This window comes from Ipomoea nil, unplaced genomic scaffold (assembly GCF_001879475.1).
Source record: "Ipomoea nil cultivar Tokyo-kokei standard unplaced genomic scaffold, Asagao_1.1 scaffold3147, whole genome shotgun sequence".
NCBI lineage: Eukaryota > Viridiplantae > Streptophyta > Magnoliopsida > Solanales > Convolvulaceae > Ipomoea > Ipomoea nil.
Window position 1 is genome coordinate 689,445 of NW_017619575.1, and position 24,297 is coordinate 713,741.

The 24,297-nt window shown below is 37.0% G+C and overlaps 4 protein-coding genes across 10 annotated transcripts; 2 read left to right on the plus strand and 2 right to left on the minus strand.

The window, feature by feature from the left end:
• The first annotated feature begins 1,526 nt into the window (after nucleotides 1-1,526).
• Nucleotides 1,527-4,250, plus strand: LOC109167164 (protein ROOT PRIMORDIUM DEFECTIVE 1). 4 transcript variants are annotated; one of them, XR_002051798.1, is made up of 3 exons: nucleotides 1,527-2,779; nucleotides 2,971-3,387; nucleotides 3,869-4,250. XR_002051798.1 is itself a non-coding variant. In XM_019316117.1 (1 exon), exon 1 carries the CDS (start codon nucleotides 1,583-1,585, stop codon nucleotides 2,813-2,815), a length of 1,233 nt encoding a protein of 410 aa, XP_019171662.1. In that variant the 5' UTR covers nucleotides 1,527-1,582; the 3' UTR covers nucleotides 2,816-2,821. The 4 variants fall into 4 exon arrangements, 1 of the variants encoding a protein (XP_019171662.1); XR_002051799.1 differs by having other exon boundaries at nucleotides 3,928-4,250; XR_002051800.1 differs by having other exon boundaries at nucleotides 3,951-4,250.
• Nucleotides 4,251-8,289: 4,039 nt separating this feature from the next.
• Nucleotides 8,290-23,963, plus strand: LOC109167166 (metallothiol transferase FosB-like). Of its 2 annotated transcripts, XM_019316119.1 has the most exons (5): nucleotides 8,290-8,706; nucleotides 9,374-9,702; nucleotides 10,141-10,246; nucleotides 12,908-12,914; nucleotides 23,951-23,963. In XM_019316119.1, exons 1-3 carry the CDS (start codon nucleotides 8,471-8,473, stop codon nucleotides 10,230-10,232), a joined length of 657 nt encoding a protein of 218 aa, XP_019171664.1. In that variant the 5' UTR covers nucleotides 8,290-8,470; the 3' UTR covers nucleotides 10,233-10,246; nucleotides 12,908-12,914; nucleotides 23,951-23,963. The 2 variants fall into 2 exon arrangements, with proteins under 2 accessions (XP_019171664.1, XP_019171663.1); XM_019316118.1 differs by lacking the exons at nucleotides 12,908-12,914; nucleotides 23,951-23,963 and having other exon boundaries at nucleotides 8,291-8,706; nucleotides 10,141-10,482.
• On the minus strand, nucleotides 12,589-18,638 carry LOC109167159 (ion channel DMI1). Of its 3 annotated transcripts, XM_019316111.1 has the most exons (12): nucleotides 17,767-18,624; nucleotides 17,328-17,396; nucleotides 16,480-17,109; nucleotides 16,210-16,392; nucleotides 16,044-16,103; nucleotides 15,742-15,945; nucleotides 15,359-15,607; nucleotides 14,686-14,784; nucleotides 14,215-14,409; nucleotides 14,009-14,101; nucleotides 13,639-13,905; nucleotides 12,589-13,290 (listed from the first exon to the last, which is right to left on the minus strand). In XM_019316111.1, exons 1-12 carry the CDS (start codon nucleotides 18,379-18,381, stop codon nucleotides 13,072-13,074), a joined length of 2,883 nt encoding a protein of 960 aa, XP_019171656.1. In that variant the 5' UTR covers nucleotides 18,382-18,624; the 3' UTR covers nucleotides 12,589-13,071. The 3 variants fall into 3 exon arrangements, with proteins under 3 accessions (XP_019171656.1, XP_019171657.1, XP_019171658.1); XM_019316112.1 differs by lacking the exon at nucleotides 15,359-15,607 and having other exon boundaries at nucleotides 17,767-18,627; XM_019316113.1 differs by lacking the exon at nucleotides 12,589-13,290 and having other exon boundaries at nucleotides 13,711-13,905; nucleotides 14,009-14,085; nucleotides 17,767-18,638.
• On the minus strand, nucleotides 19,434-23,190 carry LOC109167163 (probable sodium/metabolite cotransporter BASS1, chloroplastic). Its single transcript, XM_019316116.1, has 7 exons — nucleotides 22,603-23,190; nucleotides 22,291-22,431; nucleotides 21,135-21,290; nucleotides 20,943-21,064; nucleotides 20,443-20,604; nucleotides 20,243-20,303; nucleotides 19,434-19,849 (listed from the first exon to the last, which is right to left on the minus strand). The coding sequence occupies exons 1-7, from the start codon at nucleotides 23,002-23,004 to the stop codon at nucleotides 19,661-19,663; spliced, it is 1,233 nt and encodes a 410-aa protein (XP_019171661.1). The 5' UTR covers nucleotides 23,005-23,190; the 3' UTR covers nucleotides 19,434-19,660.
• Nucleotides 23,964-24,297: the final 334 nt, after the last annotated feature.

Here is a 24,297-nt window from a genome sequence, read left to right on the forward strand (position 1 = left end):
ACTTCAAATTTATAAAACAGTCAGCGATCCAAGTTTTCTATAACACTGCTAGGAAATTTGTTTCTATGTCTGACGGTAAAGAATGCACTGTCATTATAATGATCTGTATTGTAAACATTTATGTTTATGATTAATGAATTAGCCTTTTATTTTAAAAAAATGAATTAAAAATAATTCAGTCTCGTTAATCGAACTAAACACATAAAATGAAATAGAGGAAGTATGTTTACTCTTATACCACCTTCTTGTAGTAATTATAAATTAATAAATAAATTAAAGTTAGATTAATTCTAAAAATAAGTCCATTTGATTTGTATGTGATTGTAAATTTATGAGTATTAAATTAGATTGACTATAAAATAAGTTCATTTAACTCGTATAGTACATTTGAGTAACAATTGTGAACAAGGGGTGGTGGCGCAGTCGGCTAGTGCATAGGTTTCATACTTTCTGAAAGAGTAACACTTGTGAATTTGTGATTAAATTAAAGTCATTTAATAGTGAAAATTTAATGATGAATCTAAATTTTTAAAAGTTACATAGTGGTTTAAATTTGTATTATATTTAAAATAATAATGTACAATGATTACTTGAGAGTTGTGCAACTTTTGTTTTGTAAGAAGTTGTGAAGTACTTATTCGTCACATTTTATGCGTTTAGTTTAGTTAATGAAATTTAATTATAGTTATTATGATTCAAATTTACATAATATGAAGTTTATAATTAACATATACAATTTATATATTTATAAATTATGTTAACACTACTATTAAACATAAACAATTCAAAATTATAAGAAAATATTAAATAAAATAAACAAATACGGAGTAATAAGTAGTTTAATTTTACAAATTGGAACTCGAATCATCTAGTTTTCAACTAGAATAGTTGTTTTTTATTCTATTGCAAATAAAATTTGAAACCAAAAGTCTATAATCCAATGACCCCATGAGAAATATCATCGATTGTTGTAGAGCATGGATGAAGAAGGATTGGGCGCTCACTTTCCATCATATCTTTAGGGAGCAAGACAGAGTTGCATACTGTTTGGTCAAAAAAATTTACCAAGGGACAACTAGGTGGACAAAGTGGAAGGACTCCCCGCTGAACAATTTGAGAGTGTTATTTGAAGACAAAGTTAGCTTGTCCTACAATCGTTATGTTAGTATAGGGTGTCAATTTTAATGACACCTGGCTTGATCCTTCGTTAGATTAAAATAAAAAAATTTAAAATTACCCATACAATTTTGTTATTCTTTAAACTAAACGGTTATAATTTATATGGAGTAATTAAGAGTTTAATCACATTATTATAATTAACTTTGAGAGTTTATTTTACACTTACCATTATCAAATATCATAAATCAATTTGTTTGATTAGTTTTACTGGTAAGGAAGTAAATAAGTTATATAGTGTAAATTTTTTATTTTTTGTAATAATAATAATAAAAAAAAAAGCTTTTCATTTATCGAACAAGTTATTTTTTGTTTTGTTTTTTGTTTTGTTTTTTTTTTTTTGCCGCCAACTTCCCAAACTTTGGCCGTTCCAAACAGCGGCTCTGTAAATGACCAGTTGACCACCATGGCTTTGCGCCACCTCACAACCGCCATTGCAGCCAAGCTCCGCCGCCACGTCCGCACGTTCGTGAACGCTAAGGTTAAGTGGGTCCGAGACCCGTACCTCGACAAGGCAGTCGAGAACGAGAAGAACCTCAAACCCTTACTCTCTCTCAAAACAGTTATCCTCTCCCAACCATCTAAAACCCTACCGCTCCGCACCGTCGCCGCTCTGAAGCCCCATCTCGGCCTCCCAACCACCGCCTTGAGATTCATCCAGAAATACCCTTACATTTTCAAGGTTTTTCGACCTCCGAACAAGTCCCTATCTACCCCTCACGTAAAGCTCACTCCGAAGGCTCTCTCTCTGCACACCGATGAAATGCTGATCCTGAGCCTTTCGCATCACCGGAAAGACGTAGCGGAACGGCTGGCGAAGCTCTTGATGCTCGCCAGAGCTAAGAGACTCCCGCTGGGTGTGATTGAGAAGTTCAAGTTCGATTTGGGTTTGCCGTATGACTATTTGCTGAGTTTTCTACCCGAATTTCCGGAATATTTTCAGATTTGTGACATGGGGTTTAGGGATCCATCGGGACTCCAAGTGTTCGGATTAGAATTGGTTAAATGGAGGGATGATTTAGCAGTTTCCGTAATGGAAAAGAGGGCGAGAAGTAAGGATTCCGAGGCTGGAAATGGAAGGCCTATTAGGTTTTCGACGAATTTACCAAGAGGGTTTGATTTAGAGAAGAGAGTGAAGAATTGGGTGGAGGAATGGCAAAATTTGCCGTACATTTCGCCTTATGAGGATGCTTTTCATTTGAATCCTAATAGCGACCAGGCAGAGAAGTGGGCAGTGGCAGTGATTCATGAAATGCTTAATTTGCTGGTGTCCAAGAAGACAGAGAAGGAGAATGTTTATTCTTTGGGGGACTATTTGGGTTTTGGGATGAGATTCAAAAAGGCTTTGGTGCATCACCCAGGGATATTTTACCAGTCTAACAAAATCAGGACACAGACTGTAGTTCTAAGGGAGGCTTTTAAGAAGAATTTTTTGATAGAGAAGCATCCATTGATAGGCATGAGATACAAATACATCTATCTCATGAACTTGGTGTTAAGAAGGGGCATTCCGATTCATGCTGGAGCTATTAGATATAGGGAACGCTTGGCTTGTATTAAAGGACAGAAATTCAAGGCAAAGGAAAGGAGCCAAAATCGAGTGAAAAGAGATGATGACTATCATCACAATGACGATTAGAATGAAGTGAAAAAGGAGATGATGATCTCTTGTGGTTGCTGATGCTAAGCAACTTGTCTAATATCCGGGTTAAAAGAGACTGTGTTCTGATGGAGAAAAGGGTCGAATATGTTAGCATGATTAGTCTTGGGCATTCACTTTAATTGTCCATGAGCAATCAGTTCCGAGCTTAGTTACAGAATCGATGCACTAAAGCAAAAAAAGTTTAGAATAGCAGTGCACAAAGTGGTGTTAAATGGATAGTTCTTTGATAGTAGGTGGTGGTTGGATGAGGATGGAACTTAAAAGCAGGAGAGGTCATCATCATAAAACAAAGCATGCAACTAGTAACTTCTAGACTACAGTTTTTTCTAGGAAGCAAATGTAAGCAATAGGTTTGTCATATGTTGTAGTGGAGATTCCAGAATATTGCGGTTCCTTGGCAGTTTAAACTACATGAATGTGATCTTTGAGGTTATTTAGGAGGTAGCTTCTTCTCTTTGTGTTGGATGCTTTAACACCGTTGAGAAATCTAAGGAGTTCATCTGCTATGGCAATTATACTTCATTTTCCTCTCTTGTCTGCCACAAGAGGTGTGTACAGAAAAATATCTCAACAAGTTTTTTCATTTGGATTCTGATATTTTAGGATTGAGGAAAGGTAAGTAGGTAACCATGTTGTGATCATACTACCTTATTTCTTTGACCTTTGTACACAAGTAATAGCACATTTTCTTAAATGAGTGAAGTTAAAGCTAAAGCCCATAACTATTATAGGCTATGTTGAGTTTCTGAGCCTTTGAGTCTTTGACAAGTGATTGCCCATTTGGGCTGAGGTCCCGGCCTTCAATCCTGTCAGAGTTTCAAATGGAAAAAAAGCCCGTAACGTCTTAACTCTCAACTACTCATCCCTAGATGTAATGAAATTTCATGTGATCCAATAATTTTTCTTGACATCTGCTCCGTATTTTATATCACGTTTTCGACTTTATTGTTTACCAAAAAGTTGACTTGAATGAATCTGAATATGTCACCCCTACCTGAGTTCATATTTTCTCATTTTCACACTATGCAGGATGCTTTCTGTTAAATCATTGGACTTATGTGTAGCATGTTTTACATGTGCTTGTAAAGGGGTACTGACTGATTTTAACAAGACAAGGTGAAAAAGAGGTTGTTGAGCAATGGAGAAAAAGTACATTTTCCACACAATTGAGTGAATCGTTCTACATGATTTTTCAGACCTTTTTCCAGAAGGAATTCATACGGTAAATTCTTTCATCTTTAGACTTGTTGCATTTAATGATTGGTCATATTTAAATGAAATACAGAGTGCAGTTTTAAAACGGATAAGCAATTACTACGTTAGTACATCTTGTGAGCTGTATAATATATTTGTAAAAAATATATATTCCCCCCATTATAAGACAATATAGGGTCATGCAATATCTGTTTAATTTTAGGTGTACTATTTATGTCGGTCACAGTGTTTATGTCTTAGATGTATATAATATAAGTTGATACGCATGGTAGTTACCGCAGTTCTTCCAATAATGTTGATAAGCAAGCTACAGAAAGGTAAGGCCAAGAGCCCAAGAGTTTGTTGATATGCTATAGTACGAATGTGGTGTTTAAGGCTGTAGGGCTACTAGGACAGCTATTATAAATTTATAATACACATTTGTAATGCTGCCAAAAGCAATGGCTGTCCTACCATGTGTTGCCGTTCAATGCTGCAAGATTGTTTTTAGTCAACTACCATGGACCAGGATTTATATTGCATTGTGAATCCTGATACAGAAATTTTGTACATTCAGTTAACACATTCTGTACCTACCGTTAATAGTTTCTGTACATGTAAACAAATAACTTGATAATTGCGGACACATAATATGATAATTACATGTACAGAAACTATCAACTGCAGGTACAAAACGTGTCAATTATAGATACAGAATCTGAAGGTTATTTTTTGACCAAGATCTACAATGCAAGATAGACGCTGATCCATGGTATAATTTGCCGTTTTCTACTGTGTGGAAGTTTCACCCCCTTGTGAACCATTGAGTCACCGTGATTTACATCCTCTCACATGCTCTCTCGAGTCGGAGTGTGGGGGCCCCTTAGGGTTGGAGATTCAACATTTGGGGGAAGGTATTGGTCCTTGCACAATCCTTGTAGGATTGGAGTGTGGGGCCCGGGGCCCGGGTACAAGGGTTTTTGCCTTTTCACCTAGGAATTTAAATTCTCTCTTAATCAGTTCCTCTCCCTCTCAATACTCCATGCACCTCCTTTTGTCTTCTTCGTCCTCTCTCTCCCTTTACTCTTCTCAACCATATTTTCTTCTCCACTTCCTCTATTTGTTGTCCAATGCAAAATTGGAATTGATCTCTATTTGTTACACAGGGGAAATATCTGGAAATTCTTTCAAATTTCTCAACTATACCCTTGCCTTTAATGAGTAGTTCTCATGGATAATAACTTATTGCTCCCTCCAAGTTGTGATATGACTGTACAAGGTACCTACTTCCCTAAGGGTTAGGTCACAGATTTAACATGCTTCCTAATTGCTAGGCAGCTAGCTACTTGCTCCTCCTCCTTATTGGACATCTTAAGATGACTAGTTGTGGCCTGTGGGGCTGTTGGAATTAATCAATGTATATTATTCATCAATATGAGCAACCCAACACCCTTATCAGGAATTAGAAAATTGGTTAAATGCAGAAAATTTCCAGAGTGGGTGAACTTTGATTTGATGCTGTGTCATCAAACATGGGTTCTTCTTTAAACTATATTGCCCGTGTTTCCTGGGATGACTTTAGTGGGCAAAGGCAAGAGTGAAGTAAGTCTCAGCAATGCTGGTAGTCGAAGGATAGGGGTTCAGTTTTGACCCGTAACACAGTTTGGAGTTGAATCCTTTATAGGTATTAGTGTATCAAGTTCTTAGTCTTGTACTCTTGTGATTTAATTCTTTCACAAGATGGGATAGTGGGGGCCATTGAGATTGATCTCAACATTTTTCTTTATTTGTGAAGTATTACCTTTGAGGCTTTGAAAAGCATTCAATCCAAAAGTCTGATGAAAGAGGCCGCTAGCATATGCTTTTGTCAATCTCTCCTAGACTATAGTGCTAGAAAATTTAATATTTGGGTCATCTATATCAGACCCCTTAAAGAATAAATTTTGAAAACTTCTGTCTGTTTGTATAGACGTCTAATGTACACAAGTAATCATCTTATCGCTGAATAATTGAATATTATACTGTCGGTATTGACGAACTTAAGCTTTGTATTCTCCAGTTGGAGAAAGAGAAGTGTCACAGTCAGTCATGAAACACGTGAAGTTTTATTTGTTTATTATTGATTATCTAAGTATAGAAAATTTGGAGAGGATTCTTTATTCTGGTTTAGTAATCTTAAGCTGCGCTGGCAAATTGATTGAGCACATGTCCAATGTGGGCAAATCTCTCAAAGATTTTTCTATTCACTAAGATTTATTGGGTCCTAAATCTTCCTTCCCAAGCCAAACATATGCCATGAAACATGGCAAATTATGCTCTGGACCCGTGTCCACATTGAATTGTGGAGACGGGCCCAAAACGACGTCGTTTTTTAAAAAAAACGTGTCATTTAGTTAAAAAAAAAAATCGCGCGTGTTTTGCTGTTAATGGCGTTATTTTTTTTTTTTTTTTTGATTATGAATGTACAGTTATGCCGTTTTGAATGTATAGTTATGCAATTATGAAATTATGAACACAGAGCTCTAACATTATGAACTTACAATTATGAACATATATAGTGATAAAATTATGACCATGGAGCTTTAAAATTGTGAATATAGAGCTTCGAAGATTATGAATGTACAGTTATGGAGTTATGAATCTACAGTTATGGAATTATGAATGTACAGTTATTGATCGAATTATGAACAAAGAGCTCTAACATTATGAACTTACAATTATGAACATATAGTGATAAAATTATGAACATAGAGCTCTAAAATTGTGAACATAGAGCTTCGAAAATTATGAATGTACAATTATGGAGTTATGAATGTACAGTTATGACGTTATGAATGTACAGTTATAGAGTTATGAATGTACAGTTATAGAGTTATGAACGTACAGTTATGGAGTTATGAATGTATAGTTATTAACATATAGTAATAAAATTATGAACATATACTTCTATAACAAAGTGATCTGAAATTAAAAAAAAAAAAAAGAAAAAAAAAAAAGAGAGATAACAGTGCCTAACGGCACTGTTACCCGTGTCCAGCAAGCATGTTGGACACGGGTCCAAGGCATAACAATTGATGAAACATCGCCATAACTTCACAATTAGACTACAAGCAATCCCAACATTTAAAATAAAACCCCAAGCCATTTCCACCCACATCCTTAATTGCGCCACCCGTCACCTAGCAACTGATACCAGATTAGGACTAATATTCTGATTATTAAATCAATTGTACAGGATTACAACATGAATAAATATACATACTATAGAGTTATAGAACAAATAACTAGAACTATAATAATTACAATAGCATTAATAATAATAATAATAATAATAATAATTGCAATAAGAGACCTAACAACCGCTCTCCCGGGTTATAGCCTTGTAGGACCCTAAAATGTCTAATATGAAATTATTAGTGAGAATAGATTAATAGACGTGACTTATTGAAATACTAATTTAATAAATACACACACTACCTTAATCAACCAGCTTATTAAATATTTCACATGGAATAGACATCGCAGAAAGGAGCTTTCTTGAATATTAAATACATTGGGTAAAAAAGCACGTGATGAATTGGAGCGTGGGCTCCAATGGAATCGGCCGGTGAGCTTATAGTTATGACCTCAACTTCAAAAGCTGAAAATGCCTAATGATCTCCCAGTTAAGCTGGTTAATTATGATTTACTTAAGTTAGGTTACCTCTTTGATTCCCTTGTCAATTACATCTCATAATGAGCTTTTCTGTAAAAACAAAAAGCACGTGAATTTAGAGGACAAATTAGTACAAACTCGGGGAGAGCACTATACCTAGAGTCCTCACTCATTATTGAGTCATGTGAGCTTAGCAAGGACCACGAAAAGTGTGAGAGTATGGTAATGTGGTTTTTGTATTCCTAATCCCAAGAGCCTCTCACATCCCGTCCGGACAGAGTATTTGGGCAATCATATTGTGGCTGGTAAGACTCTATCTTTGGTCATTCTTTACAAAGTTTATCTCTATGACCATCTGAGCTATCCATGCACATAAATATGGTATTTGTATTGTATGTAGGTTTGCGAGTTGTGTGGAAGCTTTGAAGTGTGTACGCGCCACGCGGTGGATAAGATCCGATCCGCGTAAGCAGCAGATTCAATTAATTTTGGTGCGACTGCCACGCAAGGTTTGCATATGCATACATTGTATTGGCGGGTCCCACTACGTACCCTCTCAAAAACATGCTCAATTCTCCCCTTCACTCCCGCTTATAAATTAGCACTTATCAGAGCTCTAGATTATCATCATCTACAATTCGTCTTCTCTTATTATACAATCTGCATATCTATCTATCTATCTAGCACCTTCTAGCTAGTTCCATTTGCATAAATATATATATACTTACAGCGCTAGCTCAAACATCTATCATTTGATTTGAAGAGAGTGAAGATCGATCAGAATGGGTAGAGAGATAGAGAGCTGGGTAGAATCATCTTCATCTTCATCTTCTGCTTCTGCTTCTTCTCCTTCATGGTCGTTCCTTTCAGATGATGAGGAAAAGAGAATGCCATTGCTGGCGCTGAACCATGTTTCCTTTGTCTGCAAATCCGTCAGGAAATCCGTGGAGTTTTATGAGCGAGTTCTCGGATTTGTGCTCATCAAGCGCCCCTCCTCCTTCGACTTTGAAGGAGCTTGGTATGTTACTTCTTCCCATCATACTTACTACATACTATTAATTTAGATTTTTACTCCAAATTAAATACATTTTCTTTTCCAATTTACTTATTTAATGAATTAAAGTATTTTTCACGGTCTAATGTCACCTGAGTTGGACTCTCATATGAAAGATTTTAAAATGTTTTTATAGGTTGAAAAAATAGTTATGAACGGATATTACATTAAAAAAAAAAAGTATCTTTAATAAGTATTACATTTTAATCTGACTCAACTAACGGACAAATTTTTGCCTATATAAATGCACCGTTCAGTTTGGTCTTTATATTATTTGGACCCGATCAAGAAATAATTAACCTGAATATATATATAATAAATATATATGTAGTTACCCTACACTTGTAAAGTGAGAAGGTAAATAGTCTCTTTATAATGGCCAAACAATAAAGTTTCATTAATATTTTTCTTTTATAAAATTTATAGCATGTTGTAAAATATCTGAAGATGTGAACCACAAATTTTGTCTAGTCATTTTCCGTAATGTCTTCTCTTGACAAAACTTCTTCAACCTCCATGGGATCCACAAATGAATTTATCATTCCACAATGATGTAACATCATATCATGACAGTAATTCAAATCTCAGTCTTATATTATTTTAATTTTTTTTTTATAATCTAATTAAACAGGTTGTTCAACCATGGGATTGGGATCCATTTGCTGGGAGCGGAGAAGGTTCCGACAAAGAAAGGGAAAATAAACCCAAAAGACAACCACATTTCGTTCCAGTGCTCCGACATGGATCTCATCATCAAGAACCTCGACGACATGAAAATGGAGTACGTGACGGCGAAGGTTAAGGAAGACGGCGTCATTGTGGATCAGCTCTTCTTCCACGATCCCGACGGCTACATGATCGAGATCTGCAACTGCCAAAACCTCCCCGTTCTTCCCCTCTCCGCCTGCCCCCTCAGGACCACCAAAAACCCCCTCCCCAACCACACCTCCTCCTTTAACGGTACGCTCATCTCCAACATAATTAATAAACAAACAGTCAAGTTGATCAGATTGTTGACTTAATAATCATAAGGTTACAAGTTTGACGAGCTGATCAGCTCTGGACTGCCAAGTTTTGTTGACTTAATAATCATAAGGTTACAAGTTTGACGAGCTGATCAGCTTTAGACTGCCAAGTTTTGTTGACTTAATAATCATAAGGTTACAAGTTTGACGAGCTGATCAGCTCTGGACTGCCAAGTTGTTTTACTCTTGGTAGTTTACAAGGCGAAGTTTTCGTTTTTATTAAAAAGAAAAAAAATTGTCTATTGATTTTCTTGGTTTAAACTGATTAATTATAAGTAGCTTGAGTTATTTTATCTATTTCTAAAAATATAGATAAATAGAATCACATTATCTGTTTAGATGGATTACTAAAATATGATGTGAACTGATGCAGGGGGTGTGGTGAAGAAGACGCCATGTGCCGGAGAAGTTGAGCGCCTAATGATGGAGAATCTGGCCGTCAACATGCTTGACATTTCATTATAAATCATATGATATGAAATCATATCCGACTCCACTAGAAATTGTGAAGTAATATATATGTAATATATATAAGTTGGCCGTTCAATTTTTCTTTTTTCTTTTTCTGTTGTAATATTGTTGTGTAGTGGTAATATGAATGTAACGAGGGAGATACGAGATGATATTTCCATGCGAGCTGAGCAGTGAGATTTTACTGTTTTTGTAAAAATTCCATGTTAGATATAATGAATAAGTTATTATATTTGCTCTTATATATTAGGAAGTATTATTATTTTCTCATATTTAAAAAATTATTTATCATATGCATGTCGTTGTCACCCTCTGTGAATAAAGGTGAAACATTATTAAAGTGTTTAAACCCCAAGCTTTCGTTGTTGACGAGGTAGAAGCTAGGAATTGAACATTACTTCTGCCCCGCTGTCAATTTGTCATCTCTTGAGGATGACTTATTACCTCTTAATATTAGTTTAATTAGCCACTAGATTATTATTATAAATTTTCTTTCTCCCTATTAGTTACAATTCATTACTGTTTTTTTTTTTTTTAAACGAAAAAGTTCACATTCATTACAAGGTACGTTCAATTACTTTGTAACTTTAATCAGTAAATAATTACAATAAGGTAAATCAATTTAAGTTGTTTATAATTAATTAGTTCAAATTGAAAAAATTAATAGACAATTCTTAAGAAAAATTGAACTTAAAATTTCGTAATTACTAAATTAATCAATTTAAGTTGTTTATAATTAATTAGTTCAAACTGAAAAAATTAATAGACAATTCTCAAGAAAAATTGAACTTAAAATTTCGTAATTACTAAACTAATTATTTGATTAACTCGGTTAAAGTTGTCCAATTGAGTGCGGCTTACTATACTATGATTAGTAAGTTTTAAGAATTTTTTATCATTTAAAAAGACAAATTTTAATTCAGTAGCTTAAGAGCAATTGAGAAATAGATTGATAATACAATTATAAATGCTAAATTAGTCTATGAAAAATTGGGGGAAAAAAACACAAAATTTTAGTTCAGATGAATTCGCTCTGTTGTCAGAAATCAGAATGCCAGCTAACCTTTGTCTGCCCGCGTTAATCGTGCTGCACGTGGCGGTTGGGACCCACCTCATTCACGGGAGAACCAAGTGGGAGGGCCCCATGCAATGTCAGGAAGTATTTATCAGCCATGACTGAATGAAAGAAAGCCAAAATTCGCTTGCATAGGCAACTCAATTGGTCAAAGTAAAGTTTGAAAAGAATGATCAGGGATTGAGTCTTACTAGCGGTAGTGTGAATGTAACCTCTCAAGATTCTCCTTTTGACGGCAAATTATTTTGTGAATCCGGGTCCAAAAATGTACATAATTTTACATACTGTATGTTCACAATTTACAATTCAAATTGTGAACATCCAGTATGTAAATTGTGTATTTTGAATCCGAATTCACATTACAAGGTGGACGCGAGTCCATTGTATAACCCGACAAAGTGGGAAACATTACTAGCTAGTTATTAATATCACTCTACCTGTCCCAAAAAAAAAATAAAATTACTCCCTATTATTCTACCCATTGTAATTTATTTTTCTTGTGTAATTTATAACTTATTACACAAGATTTAATCAGTGCATCTATTCATGGAGTGTTTGATTGTTTGTGCTTTGAATATCATGAGTTCCATGGTTGGACTCAAACTCACCATAGGCTTACGAGAAGATAAATCAAGTCAATCTAGTTTTAAGATCAAATCTTTAGACTGTTGAGCAGAATCTAACACCAAACTATATACTTTTATGCACAAAAAACTCAATCCAAACCCTTAATATTTTGACAGGAATCAAACCCTGCCATGCCGCTTAAAGCAAGTCATGCTTCTCATACACTAGATCAATACATTGGGGCTACCCATCAATTTTTAAAAAATTAAAATGAATTAGACTCCATGTCAAAAAATCTCATGTCTAAGTGAAAGAGATGAATCACGAAATTTAGTTAAACATTTTATAAGTTCTCGTTGTATTTGTACACGGTTAAATCTATATAGCTCATTGATAAGAATTAAACCATTATTAATTTCTTTGAATTAATCCACCAGTTTCCCTTCTTTACTACAATATAATGAAGATGAGATTTTATTGGATTAACGAAGGCGTTTTTTTCTTGTTTCTTTCCACTTCTTGCAATCTCTCTATAATTGATGAGACATCACCCACTTGAAAAAAGCAAAACATAAAAGAAAGATGAACAGTTCAAGGAGGACAATGTCTTCTTCACGTTTCGTATGACAACTGGCTGGAGGAGACTAAATTCAATGAAACTATGGAATCAAGGATTAGTTTGACATCAATTCAAAATAAAAGGAAAAAAAAAAAACAAATTAAATGCTTCCAAAAGACCCAGAAACATCCAAAATCTCATTTTGGCAGAATGCAGCTACAAGAGTCTACAGAATAGTCATAGAGCACAGTATAAGGAATGCACAATTGGGCTTAGATTAGGATGCCTCTTCTAAAATCATTAACTGTTATAAACTGCAAAAAAAAAAAAAAAAAAAAAAAAAAACACCAGTTTTGATCAAAAGTTGGAATAGTACCTTTGTTGTTGCTCTATGACAATATATAGAGAGATCTTTCCTAGTTCTCCTCGACCTCGATCGAGTCAAGCTACTGCTACCTTGTTAGGACATGGTGATCTGATCTGCTGATGTTTCTGCCCCCATTCTTATCATCTTTGCAACTGTTGAAGTTTCAATCATTGCTTTCATGTCTCTGTCTATGAAGTTTGGTTGTATCCTCGGGATGGGAATTCACGATGTCTGGTCAGATGTGAGAGTACTGCAGCTGATAATATCACTCGCCAGACGAAATGACAACAAAAACGTCATCGATAGACCATTTGCGTGGCTCCAGCTTGTTGGCGGGGTTCATCACGGCCCGCTCTGTGGCTGCAAGACGATATCCTATCACAATCTCGCGTCTCTGTCGCCCTCGTACCATTATATCAAAGAAACAGAGTTCTTCCTGGTCATATAAGTAGAACTCTGCAGGCTTGATGCACAGCTCATTTCCCTGTATAGAATTTATAAGTATTCTCAGGTTCTTAGTATTCGCGTTATGCTTCATATATATACTCCCTCTGTCCTTAATTGATTGTCTCATTTGCTTTTTGCAGGTTTTTAATATAATATAACAAATGTTACTAACTTTTCAATTTTGCCCCTCAAAAGCAGGACACTATTTTGGGACAAACTAAAAAGGAAAGTACGACAGGTAAAATGGGACGGAGGGACTATATTCAGAAAACAGCGTTTTTGTTTAACCTGCTAGCAACAATTATGAATGTAATGTTTTTGGTAAGATACAGAACCGAACATTAAGAGTGCTTTCGAGCTAAGATGTGGAAGAAAATAAAAATACCTCTTCTGCAAAGAGCTCTTCCAGGACACGGTTTATTTGTTTGTCTTCAGCTACCATTGCCAGCGCCATGCTCACCAGCTCATTTGATAGCACGTAGTCACTAATTCTGGAAACTGATACGAGGTTTCTAGTCCTGGAATCCAATATCTCGCTAATTATGATCGACTTGTCAGAAGCTTGTTGCATTTCGCGAATCCATGAGCTCTGGGAGAAAGCAGAATGCCGGAGAGGGACAGATTTCGAGTTCTTGTATGGAAGGCGTTTTGACTGCAGTTTGTAAAATTCAGCCAATTTAATCAGTAATAATCAAGAAAAGGGATGAAATAAAACTGAGGGTGGGTAAATAAACGATGAGTGCTATAACAATGACCTGAATATCTCGGATGAGGAGGAGGGTGGCAAGAGACCGAGAATCAGAATGGACGATGGAGTCTTCAAGAGATTCATCTGCAAGAATCAGTATCTATTTACTTTGAGTTAGTAACCAGCATAAGAACAAAATACAGAACATCAAGTTTAAAGAAACAATTTTTTTCGATACAATTTGCAATTTGTTTATGAGCAACTTGAACCTACCGAATCAAATGTTTCCAAAGGAAGATTCTCCAAATGGCGTTTGATCACAGCATTTCCCTCGCGATGGATAAGTTTTATGTTCACTAATTGTGTAATATCAAGGCCACCATCTATCAACTTCCTTTCCCTATCCTTCTCAATAACCTCATTGAACATCCACAGTTCTGACCCTGGAGCCAGGAGTGCCTCTAATACCTAAAATCACACATTCAAAACGAAAATAAAAATCAAATTAACAACTAAGCTTTATAATCCGTGATATCAAACACTTGAAGTTTGGACAAGAGCGATAAAAGGAAAGTAATTGTGAAGAGGAGATGCGAGACAAATAATAGTTTTTGTTCCCTCTTTATATCTCCCCTCGTGTGAGCTAAATGGTATGTTGGAATATAAAAGACAGAAGAGAAACAAAGATTATACAGATAAAGGGTATAAATAGATGCTGCAAGGCCGTTACTATGTTTATATTACCATAATCATGTCATCAATGTCTCTCCTCCAACCACAGAATAATATTTTCTCGGGAAATTTTGGTGGGTCAGTCATCCTGGGGAAAATGCCTCTATGTACCTGCAACAAATAACGTAGGATATGAGAGAGCATCGACAAACTTTCACACTCAAAGTGCTGCAGAGAAAGCTCCAACAGAAAAGGTTGAAAACTACATCCATTTTGCCTATTGACAGAAAAACACCAATTAGAGATAGAGAAGCGAGAGAGGGATCGACGGCAAGTAAATTTGGAAATTTCAAGCATATTTGTATAGCATTCAAAACATTTATATCACCTTGTTCATTATTCAAAACCAGCAGAAAGTATATTATACCAAAATGTTAAGGTATATAATAAACTAGGGATTGCATGTACAGAATCATAATCAGGTGAGAACCAACCTTAATCTGTGAACCTGCGAACTTGAGAAGAATTGCACTGCAACTACTACATGATTGCACCGCTATGACTCCAAGACATGCCTTGTATCCGGTGTGGTGCAATCATATAGTAAGTGTAGTGCAATCCTTCAGAAGTTCGCAGGTTCGCACGTTAAGGTCAGTTCGCATCTGATTATGGACCTGTATGTACATATATGCAAATATGCCACTAGAATATAGGAAAACATGTACTCCACAGAAGAACATATGACCTCTGGCAAGGGAGCTGGGGCATAGGTATCATCATCTTCGGCTATAACAAGGATCTCGTCACCTTCTTTTAGTACATAACTGTCATCAGGGTTTATGATTATTTTTCCACCATCTGCAGCATCCTTAACTCCACAAGGAATTGCATCTGGGAATGAAATAAGCACGTCTCTGAAACATAGACCATCTAGTTGGGGCCATCTTTTAATATAAAATTCGGCATTTTCAAACCCCAGGATGTCTTCCCATATCTGCCACGTTACATGGAAATAAGAATGCACAAGAAAACAATGCCCGTTCAATCATGCCAAATGTTGACCAACTCTATCATCAACTAGAGATGTGTGCAAACTCAGATTGGGGAACGGAATTATATTCGACTGACCTGTGCAAGGCCGGGCTGGAGAGCACACTGTATCATCAACCGTCCAATGACATCATGCGCCACAACTGTTTCGATAAGATCTCCACCTACAAGCTTCACCAAGGGTTCATTGTCAAGATCACTCATCTCCACGACAACATGACCCTTCAACCCTTCTTTTACACCCGTGAGGCTAAGCACAACCCTTAAAGCACGTGCATCACTCTTATAAAAGAAAAAAAATGCAACCAAATAATCAATTAGTTCTACACGGGGCTACTTAAAACATGGTCTAGAAACACAAAATTTGAAATGTGAAGAACCTGATCAGCATTCTCATCAGATGCTAAGACAATGATGGCACGTGCCTTTGAGACAGAAACCTGCATGAGAAGGGAGTTGTTGGACATGAGCTCAGGGAAGATTAGGTTGTTTCCATGTTAGTGCCCGGGGGTTATGAAAAGGATATAAAAAGATATGTTTCCTTGCCTTCTTTAAGTCAGCGAGTATGAGAGGACTGCCACTTCTGCAAATAACTGAAGTTCCCATGAAATCAAATTCTAGCTTTGCTATGTCCATCTCCATTTCTTCTTTGTCTCTTTCTGCAAGCACAACCACCACTCCGCCACCAATGCTCATATTTGCAATGGCTAACTGTTTCAGTAGTGATCCCTGGCATAAAGGATAGCTCATGTTACAAAAATAGATGAATCTTTGGAGGAAATCAGATAAATCATGTAAGATACTTGAGAAAGTTACCAATTTGTCACTCCATCCAAGAATAAGAATATGATTGTTCTCAATGACCTCACTCTTGCCTTTTCGTAGTGAATCCACCTTCTCTGATATAGCATCTGAAACAAGTCCCAGCATCATGGCAAATATAAGCATGCCCCCTGAACTTATGAGAACCGAAACAATCCTTGGCCCAATACCAGCCATGTCAGCATGATTTCCTGAGTCTGCTACAAAGGTCCAAGAGAGCCAAAGAGACTCGGTAAAGTTCTTATCACTGACAGCATACAATGCCAAGCCTCCATACCCAATTAGAAAGAGAGTGGCAAAGAGAAGTGCCAACAGCTTTGCATAAGGGTAAATTGAGAAACAAACATCAACCGTATAAGCAATCCTTTTCTTCAATGGAACTTCCTCCTTGTTAACTTTTGTTCGCCTCGAGAGATTCATTATTCTTGAAAAATAGGCAACATACTTGTACAACACAAAGGGTGTAATAAGGATAAAAAGTACAGTATACAGAGCAACTGTTCTACTGTCAGCATCTCCAAAGTATAATAAAGAAGTATCATTTTGAAGCTCCAAACCGTCTATGCTGTCATTGTTAAAGGTATCAGTATGTCTACATAATTTGCGAAGGCTGGCATTCTCCTCCTGCAATCATGTTACCCACTCTATCATAACTCCATACAACAAACCATCTACTCCATAGCTTTGAAATAGAAATGAACTCAAATGATGTCCAAATAGTTATGGCTTTAGATCACCATCTTACGAGAACTAAATTTCACATTTGAACGGAAATTTCCAATGAAAAGCAGAAGTAAGTGGATATAATGCATTCAATATTGATAGTGTTGAAGGACAAATACCTGAAGTTTAGCAACCATACTCCACAAATAAACTGTGCGAGATACAAACACTATACACATGAATTTTAGCTGCAACAAGGATGGAAAAAATCAGAAACTATTCTGCTTCATAGGAGAGAAGATGAGGAGGTCCAACAATCATTCACCTTATAAGGTGAACCATTTTTAGTATATTAAATGTTCATTTTTAATATATTGGATGTTCATTTTTTGTGTATTAAAGCTTCATTATTTGGTATACTACCAAAAAAATGAACTTATTCAATATACTAAAAATGATCATTTATCTCATGTGGACCATGGGAAATAGTATAATTTGCTGAGGTCAAAGACTCCATCTTTCTTCAATTTTCTTACTATTCCACATTTCCAAGCTTAGTCAGCAATTAAACTGAAGTCTACAATTAGTCAGAACTCAAAAGAGAATCAAGACACTTACCAAAACAAGAATCCAAGAACTAATAAAGGCTAGATTTTTTCGGATACTAATAGATTTAGCTGAGCTAGGTGTTGGTGAAACACAAGAAGTAGGGACTTGAATTTGAAATGGATTCAATTCTTTCTCGGCCTTCAGCCTCAGCTTAGGCTCCAGCTTAACCTTGGGAGAACCAGCTCGATTATCGATTTCCACAGCAGCAGCGGCGGCGGCGGCGGCTCGGCCGCTCGTATTCGACGGCATAGAGGTGCTACGAGCCGGAAATTTCGGCGGTTTCTGCTCATGCCGCTGCGATTTCGATGCGGACGTGACATTGACTCTGCTTCGAGCAGTGTAGGGGCCGAGAAAAGAGGGGTAGACGTAGTCCCGATCACCAAAGCCGAAACTTTGATCCGAAGAAGCGGTGGAAGTAGCGGAGGAGGAAGAGGAAAAATCAGATGCGGAGGTGGAAGCGACGGGCGACGGCGGTGAAGAGGAGACGCGGCGGACAGCGGGGAAGAGCGGACCGGGGAAGTGAGCAGCTCCGGTATGTTCAGAAATAGTCCTTGATTTCTTCAGCAACGGCGGCCTTTCTGGCTTGTTCGGATTTGAATTCGGAGCTCCATTTCTCTCAGGCATTTTCTGATTAGTATCACTATAGGTATACAAAGACGAACAAAATTGGTCGATTAGGGATCACTAAAGTACAGAAGTTTTGGGAATTATTGAGGAATAATCCATGGGAGATCAAAGAGAGACAGGGGAAGGTGGGACTGGGGAAGAAAGTGGTAGTTATTGTTTATTCAGTTAACAGTTGAGTGTGACTTTTTGGACGGTAATTAAAGTAATTTTTGGTATCATAGTTAATTTTAATTAATTAGTTAAAAATTTATTCAATTATTAGTCTCTTTTAGCTTTAATTAGATGATTAGTATGCGATTTTAATTCTTATGGGAGAAGCTAATCAACTCGGTTTTTTGGGTGTAATTTATTTTAGATTTTAAAAAAAAAAACATGTAAAGCATATTTGTCATTTTCCCCTGACAATGAATACAACTTGCTTTCTTTAGCAAAGATTCTTTGGACCTTTTTTGTTTTCAATAATCCGTACTAATTATAACTTCAAGAAATTCCATTACTCGGCCCATGCATATATTCCAACTAAAAATTGAAAGATCAAATCTAAAAAGCTTGTTATTAAAAGCTTAAAAGGTATATTCATATCTTTGATCTTGGGGAACTTTACAGCAAAAGTATATTCCGCACAGTGTACATTCAAAATGATTCAGTTTGTATGTGTTTACCACATGTTCTTGGTCACATCTGAATGTGCATTATTCAATATCTTAGTTATAGAGATGATAGAATTTTGTCAACTGGTTAGGGATGAATTTAAGAGCTGTTTTGAGTGGGGACGAAGTTGAAATGAATTCAAAAATATCAACTTGAAAAGTAATTTTGGATCGTAAGCAACTGCCCCATTGCCCCTTCTGGATCCACCTCTGAATTTGGTTGAGGAGAAGGCCTTACGACTCAAATGTCACGAGTTGAGTTTGATTTTCACAGAAAACATTAATGTAAATAAAATTTGCTGACGATATTTACACAATGTACATATGGTAAACAGAACGCTAATCTGGTTGATCTCGTCACACATGGTTTTTCCAATATGATTTGCAGACATGATTTAAAAAATGCACACTTCCGAATAGTGATTGTGGTTTCCCTCGTTACAAAATTCAAAAAAAATGGAATTGTTGCTTTTATTTGCAAATACAGAGTACATGTTTTAACATAGTCTGCACAAGATCTTACTTAATGACTTACACATCTTTAGAGTGATTAGTGTGAAACATGAAATATTGACATAAAAAATTCATTGAGAGGACAGTCTGGGATTAGAGAACATATATTTTTCTCATTCTTCAGCAACCTTAGAAGTATTTGTTGAGTTAGAGGGGTTGATGAATCTCCAAACAAAACCCAGACTGCTGCCCATGATGTTCATAATCACGGCCGACATTGCAGGAGGCAACGCGACCAATGGTGAGGAGGCGAAATGGGTCGTCGCCAAAACTACTCCCAATGAAGAATTTTGCATTCCAACCTGCAAAGCACGACAAAAATGTAGGTTGAATATGATTGCCATTTGCCAAGTATATACTCAAAAAGTGGCACTGGCTGCTATGTAAGTATAAGGAAATACAGTTACGCCTCCACTTTTAGTTATAGTTTTTGGCATAGTTTTTGTTATTCTTTTCGGTTAGACCATGAAGTTTCCTGAGTAGGCCCTAACTATAGGAGACACCTTTAAGCCCGTATCATACTTAGACTAATCCCCATTGGCACCAGACCAGCCCAATACCATAATGGTCTACACAAAAGTCATGATAATCATAAACATTCTACTTAACATTGTTTGATTATGTGAACAGAGCTAAAAGATAATGCAGGTAACAAGATGCGGAGATGCAATCGAGCTATGATATTGATCAAATACCTCTATTGATATTGCACGTCTTTGTGGTTCCCCAAAACCACCAAAAGCTGCAGTGAGATACCTGCAAAAGGGATAAGACGACTTCTGGCTATCTCAAAAAGTTTTTCATCGGGAAATGGTGTTATACACTTATACTGCAGGTAAATAGATAGCAAGAATAAATTGAGATCATCCATCAAGGAACGAAGGAAAAATCTTACCCTACAAAGAACCCAGCAAAATGCAGCAACAGTACGGAAAGCATGACAACCCCAAAGTCACTGGAGAGTACCGCTTTAGCAAGGTGAAGTGGAGATAAATCGGATGACAATGACACATCAAGCACCGAAGATTGCATGCGGACAACGTTTTCTGAGAATACACTGACAAAATAAACCAAAACGCGAGAGATTGAGAGGATTGAAGTATGCAATGCTTTTTTGGTCAGACCACGAGGTGTCCTGAGCAGACCCTAACTGTAGGAGGCACATTTAGGCCCATACCATACTCAGACTGATCCCCGTTCGCACCGGGGCCAATTAAGGGGCAAAGTGCTGGCCAGATTGGTTTTTCCATATGGGAGGGCGTTCGAAATCCTGACCTCTCTTAAGGGACAAGAGTGCACGGCCACTCACGCCAACCAAGCTGGTTAAGTACATATGCAATGTTGAACAAATGCAACATAACAATCAAGATATATAAGTTTTGAATCTCAAAGAACCTGCAAGCAAGAAGTGCCGAGGCTAAAACTGCTAGCAGGGGAGCAAAAGCCGTTACACTTCTCAGAGACTTTGGAAATTTACTCTTGACATATGAGCCTACGAGGATTGGAGCTACAACCACCTGGGAGGGGGAACCAGAAGGCGTGAGCTTAATTCAACGACAACACAGCGAACATAAGCGCTAACCTAACCTGCAGTGTGCTGATAGAAAGCCCAATAGCATCCACAGGAACACAAGTCCCCGCCAGAATCTTAGTCAAGATCGGGGTAAGAATCACTGCACCAAGTGTGGTACATACTGTCATCACTACAGACAATGGTACATCTCCTTGGGCGATTAAGGTCACCTGTAACACTATTAGAATGAGAAAACGAACAAGAAGTTTATGAGTATTTGCAATTAGCAATTTAATAAACATATGTGAAAGCTACTTCAATTACCCCCATTAAAATTTTTAACTTCGTCAATGAAAAGAACTCTTTAGTACTTTCTGAATATCACATTATTGTTAACCTATCCACAGTAACTTTGACCATGAAGAGAACTATCCCTAGACAAGTTTTTATCATTCTGGCGCATATAGAATAGGTAACTGCTTGAACACTATCACCAAAAGCTTATATATCACATGTATGTTTGAAGAATGATATACAAAAAAAAAAACACTATGCCACCTTAACTGTTGCAACAGTGAAGGAACGAATTGACTAATTGAGAATAAGCCATACAAGAAAATGAAACAAAAAAGTGAAGCTCAATGGCCTGCAACATTTACTAAATTTGGATTAGAAATGTGTCACATATAGGTATGTATATTGTGTATTCAAATTAACTAGCATTACACCCCGTCATAGCTCAACTTGTTAACTAACTCAAAACAAGTCCATAAGTTTGGTTCGAATCCTTGCTTTGAACCAATGTTGCAGAAGGCGCTAGGCACTAGTTGGGCCCACTGAAAGCTATCAGTTGTTAGACTATTATAATCTCACAAACTAGTCAACTACATATGTTAGATGTTTAGTTGAGTACATGGCTAGAAGAATATAGAAGAGGAGCAACTGAACAGGTAAAAAATACCACTCGGCCGAGTTGGGCGCCAACTAGGCGGAGTTAGGTGCCCAAGTCGGCCAGCCAACTAAAAGTTGCCTACAACTGAAATCGTCTCGACCTAGGACCGCCTAGCGCCTAGGCCGATTTTGACCAGTGAACACTAGTGTGCAAGCATTTGGGGCATGATGGATTTACCTCCTCACAGGGACCAACTAGCATTACTAAATTTGCCTATATATGTCATAAATGCAATATGACATGATAAGAAGAGAAGGGCAGGAGTGAATAAATCTTACCACATTGGAAGCAGTGCCTCCTGGGCAACAAGCAAGCAGTATTAGGCCAACTGAAATGGAAGGAGAGAGCCCAAGAGCTTTACTAATCATGAATCCAAATCCTGGCATAATTGTGTACTGAGCAACACATCCAAAAAGGATCTGGCAGAAGAGAACAACACAAAACTTGGGAAATTGAACAATTCAAGAATTCAACCAAGACAAATTCTGTAGCTCCAGCAAATAGGCTTGCAGTTTTAACATTTTAAGCAATCAACACCTCTAAGATAAATTAAGCAAACTAACCCCAAAAGGGTGAGTTCCTAAACTTACAGAAAGAGGTCTTTGCAAGAACAAATTCACCAAATCTCCGAGCTCCAATGTGAGCCCCATAACCAGCATGATAAATCCCAGAGTGAGGGTGTAGGAAGTGGGCCCACACTTCACGAACCATGAAAAGGTGGATGGTCTGACGCATGCAACAATCCCTCCAACGGTCACATAGACTGGGTAGAGACTTGCGGCACTGGAGAGGAAGCTCTCCCATCTGGGCTTTTCTGGAGTCACGGGCAGGTGATGGGAGCTTTCATGAACGGACTTGACGGTGAATAGGCGCGGCTTTGAAGGATCTGTTGTTAGTGAAACGGTGGAGCTTATGGGTTTATGCAGAAGAAACCTCTGGTGGGTCTTCAAGTGTGTGGTGGTGAGTGGATTGAGTCGCAGAGAAATCGCCATTGCTGCTCGTTATAGCAAGAGAAGCTCCCAGCTTTGGTCGGTTTTGTCGACCGAATTTGCAGGTTATATTTTCTTGATATTTATGCTGCGATATGAAGAGCCTTGGACTCATTAGGCTGAGAGAGAGGACCGAGGATCATGACATGAAAGGCGGGCAGCGACAAGCTAGTGGGATCATAACATATTTGAGTTCCGAATCTTCATTAATCATTAATTTATACTGGCAATTTTGACACCACACTATATGTATCAAAAGTTGTACCATGTAACCACAACCAAGTTGATTGGACAATTGCTTCGTAATGTATTAATTTTAACTTTCGGTAAAAAGATACTATTGACATTTTAAAAAACAAGAGTAATTTACCCTGTTACTAGCTAAAGTTATAATGTGAGAATTAACCAGATTGCATGATTTGTCTCACTTTCTAGTTGTAGCTGCGAATTTACCTTGTCACACAAAGAACATAGTTTCACACTATCGACTCTCATTACCCAATTGATAGGGAAATACCACATTGTACGTGTACAAACCCGACCCGTGGTAACCTAACATCCTGTTTCATCAAGAATCTTGAGTATTATTGACTATCCGAGATCCATCTCGTCGATGAGATAACTGGCTTGAAGATTTAAGACTGCTCCATATTCAAAGCTAAATATCGAATCCTTAACTTTTAGGGTCCGTTTAGAAAGCAGGAAAATGACTCCTGAAACATGTTTTCCGAAAAAATGACTGATTTTCTGAAAAACATTTTAATTTCCTGTGTTTGGTTGCATTCTAGAAAATATAGAATATACTTTCCATTGATTGAATTTTCCTACTGCATCCAAACACTGAAAATTCAGAAAATATTTTCCAAAAATTATTTTATGAGTTTCAAAATGGATCCTTAGTTAAGAATGTAGGAGTCCCATCCACTCAACCGCACCCTCCCGATTATACAATATGTATTATTTTTGGATATATTCAAAATTTTCACCGTCAAACACAATGACTAATCTCCTTACTGAATTGTAAGCACCTCTTTTAAATGAGACAGCTGATCTGAAGATTTAATTCTGCTCCATTCCCAAAGTCAAAGATGGAATCTTAACTTTTGGTTAAGGATTCATATATTATTAAATGTTCCTCATCTCATCAAGAATCGGGAGTGTGTAGTACTGTTAAATCTTGGCCGTGGAAGGCTGACTTTGTGGGACCACGTAGACAACTGATATGTGATATCTAGTTCGACCAGATATAAATGGGCTTCAGGTTCTGATGGGCCTCCGGAACATATCAGTACAAGA

What these genes read in the sequence shown, in the direction of transcription:
- LOC109167166 (XM_019316119.1), top strand. Translation starts at nt 8,471, where the DNA reads ATGGGTAGAGAGATAGAGAGCTGGGTAGAATCATCTTCATCTTCATCT. An exon ending in TTCGACTTTGAAGGAGCTTG is followed by an intron (nt 8,707 to 9,373) that starts GTATGTTACTTC and finishes CTAATTAAACAG; the next exon opens with GTTGTTCAACCATGGGATTG. An exon ending in CCACACCTCCTCCTTTAACG is followed by an intron (nt 9,703 to 10,140) that starts GTACGCTCATCT and finishes GAACTGATGCAG; the next exon opens with GGGGTGTGGTGAAGAAGACG.
- LOC109167164 (XM_019316117.1), top strand. Translation starts at nt 1,583, where the DNA reads ATGGCTTTGCGCCACCTCACAACCGCCATTGCAGCCAAGCTCCGCCGC.
- LOC109167159 (XM_019316111.1), bottom strand. Translation starts at nt 18,381, where the DNA reads ATGCCTGAGAGAAATGGAGCTCCGAATTCAAATCCGAACAAGCCAGAA. An exon ending in CCCCAGCTCCCTTGCCAGAG is followed by an intron (nt 14,785 to 15,358) that starts GTCATATGTTCT and finishes TATTTGTTGCAG; the next exon opens with GTACATAGAGGCATTTTCCC. An exon ending in AAGAGCTCTTTGCAGAAGAG is followed by an intron (nt 13,291 to 13,638) that starts GTATTTTTATTT and finishes AATTCTATACAG; the next exon opens with GGAAATGAGCTGTGCATCAA.
- LOC109167163 (XM_019316116.1), bottom strand. Translation starts at nt 23,004, where the DNA reads ATGGCGATTTCTCTGCGACTCAATCCACTCACCACCACACACTTGAAG. An exon ending in TCGGCACTTCTTGCTTGCAG is followed by an intron (nt 20,605 to 20,942) that starts GTTCTTTGAGAT and finishes TTATTTTGTCAG; the next exon opens with TGTATTCTCAGAAAACGTTG. An exon ending in TTTGCTGGGTTCTTTGTAGG is followed by an intron (nt 20,304 to 20,442) that starts GTAAGATTTTTC and finishes TCCCTTTTGCAG; the next exon opens with GTATCTCACTGCAGCTTTTG.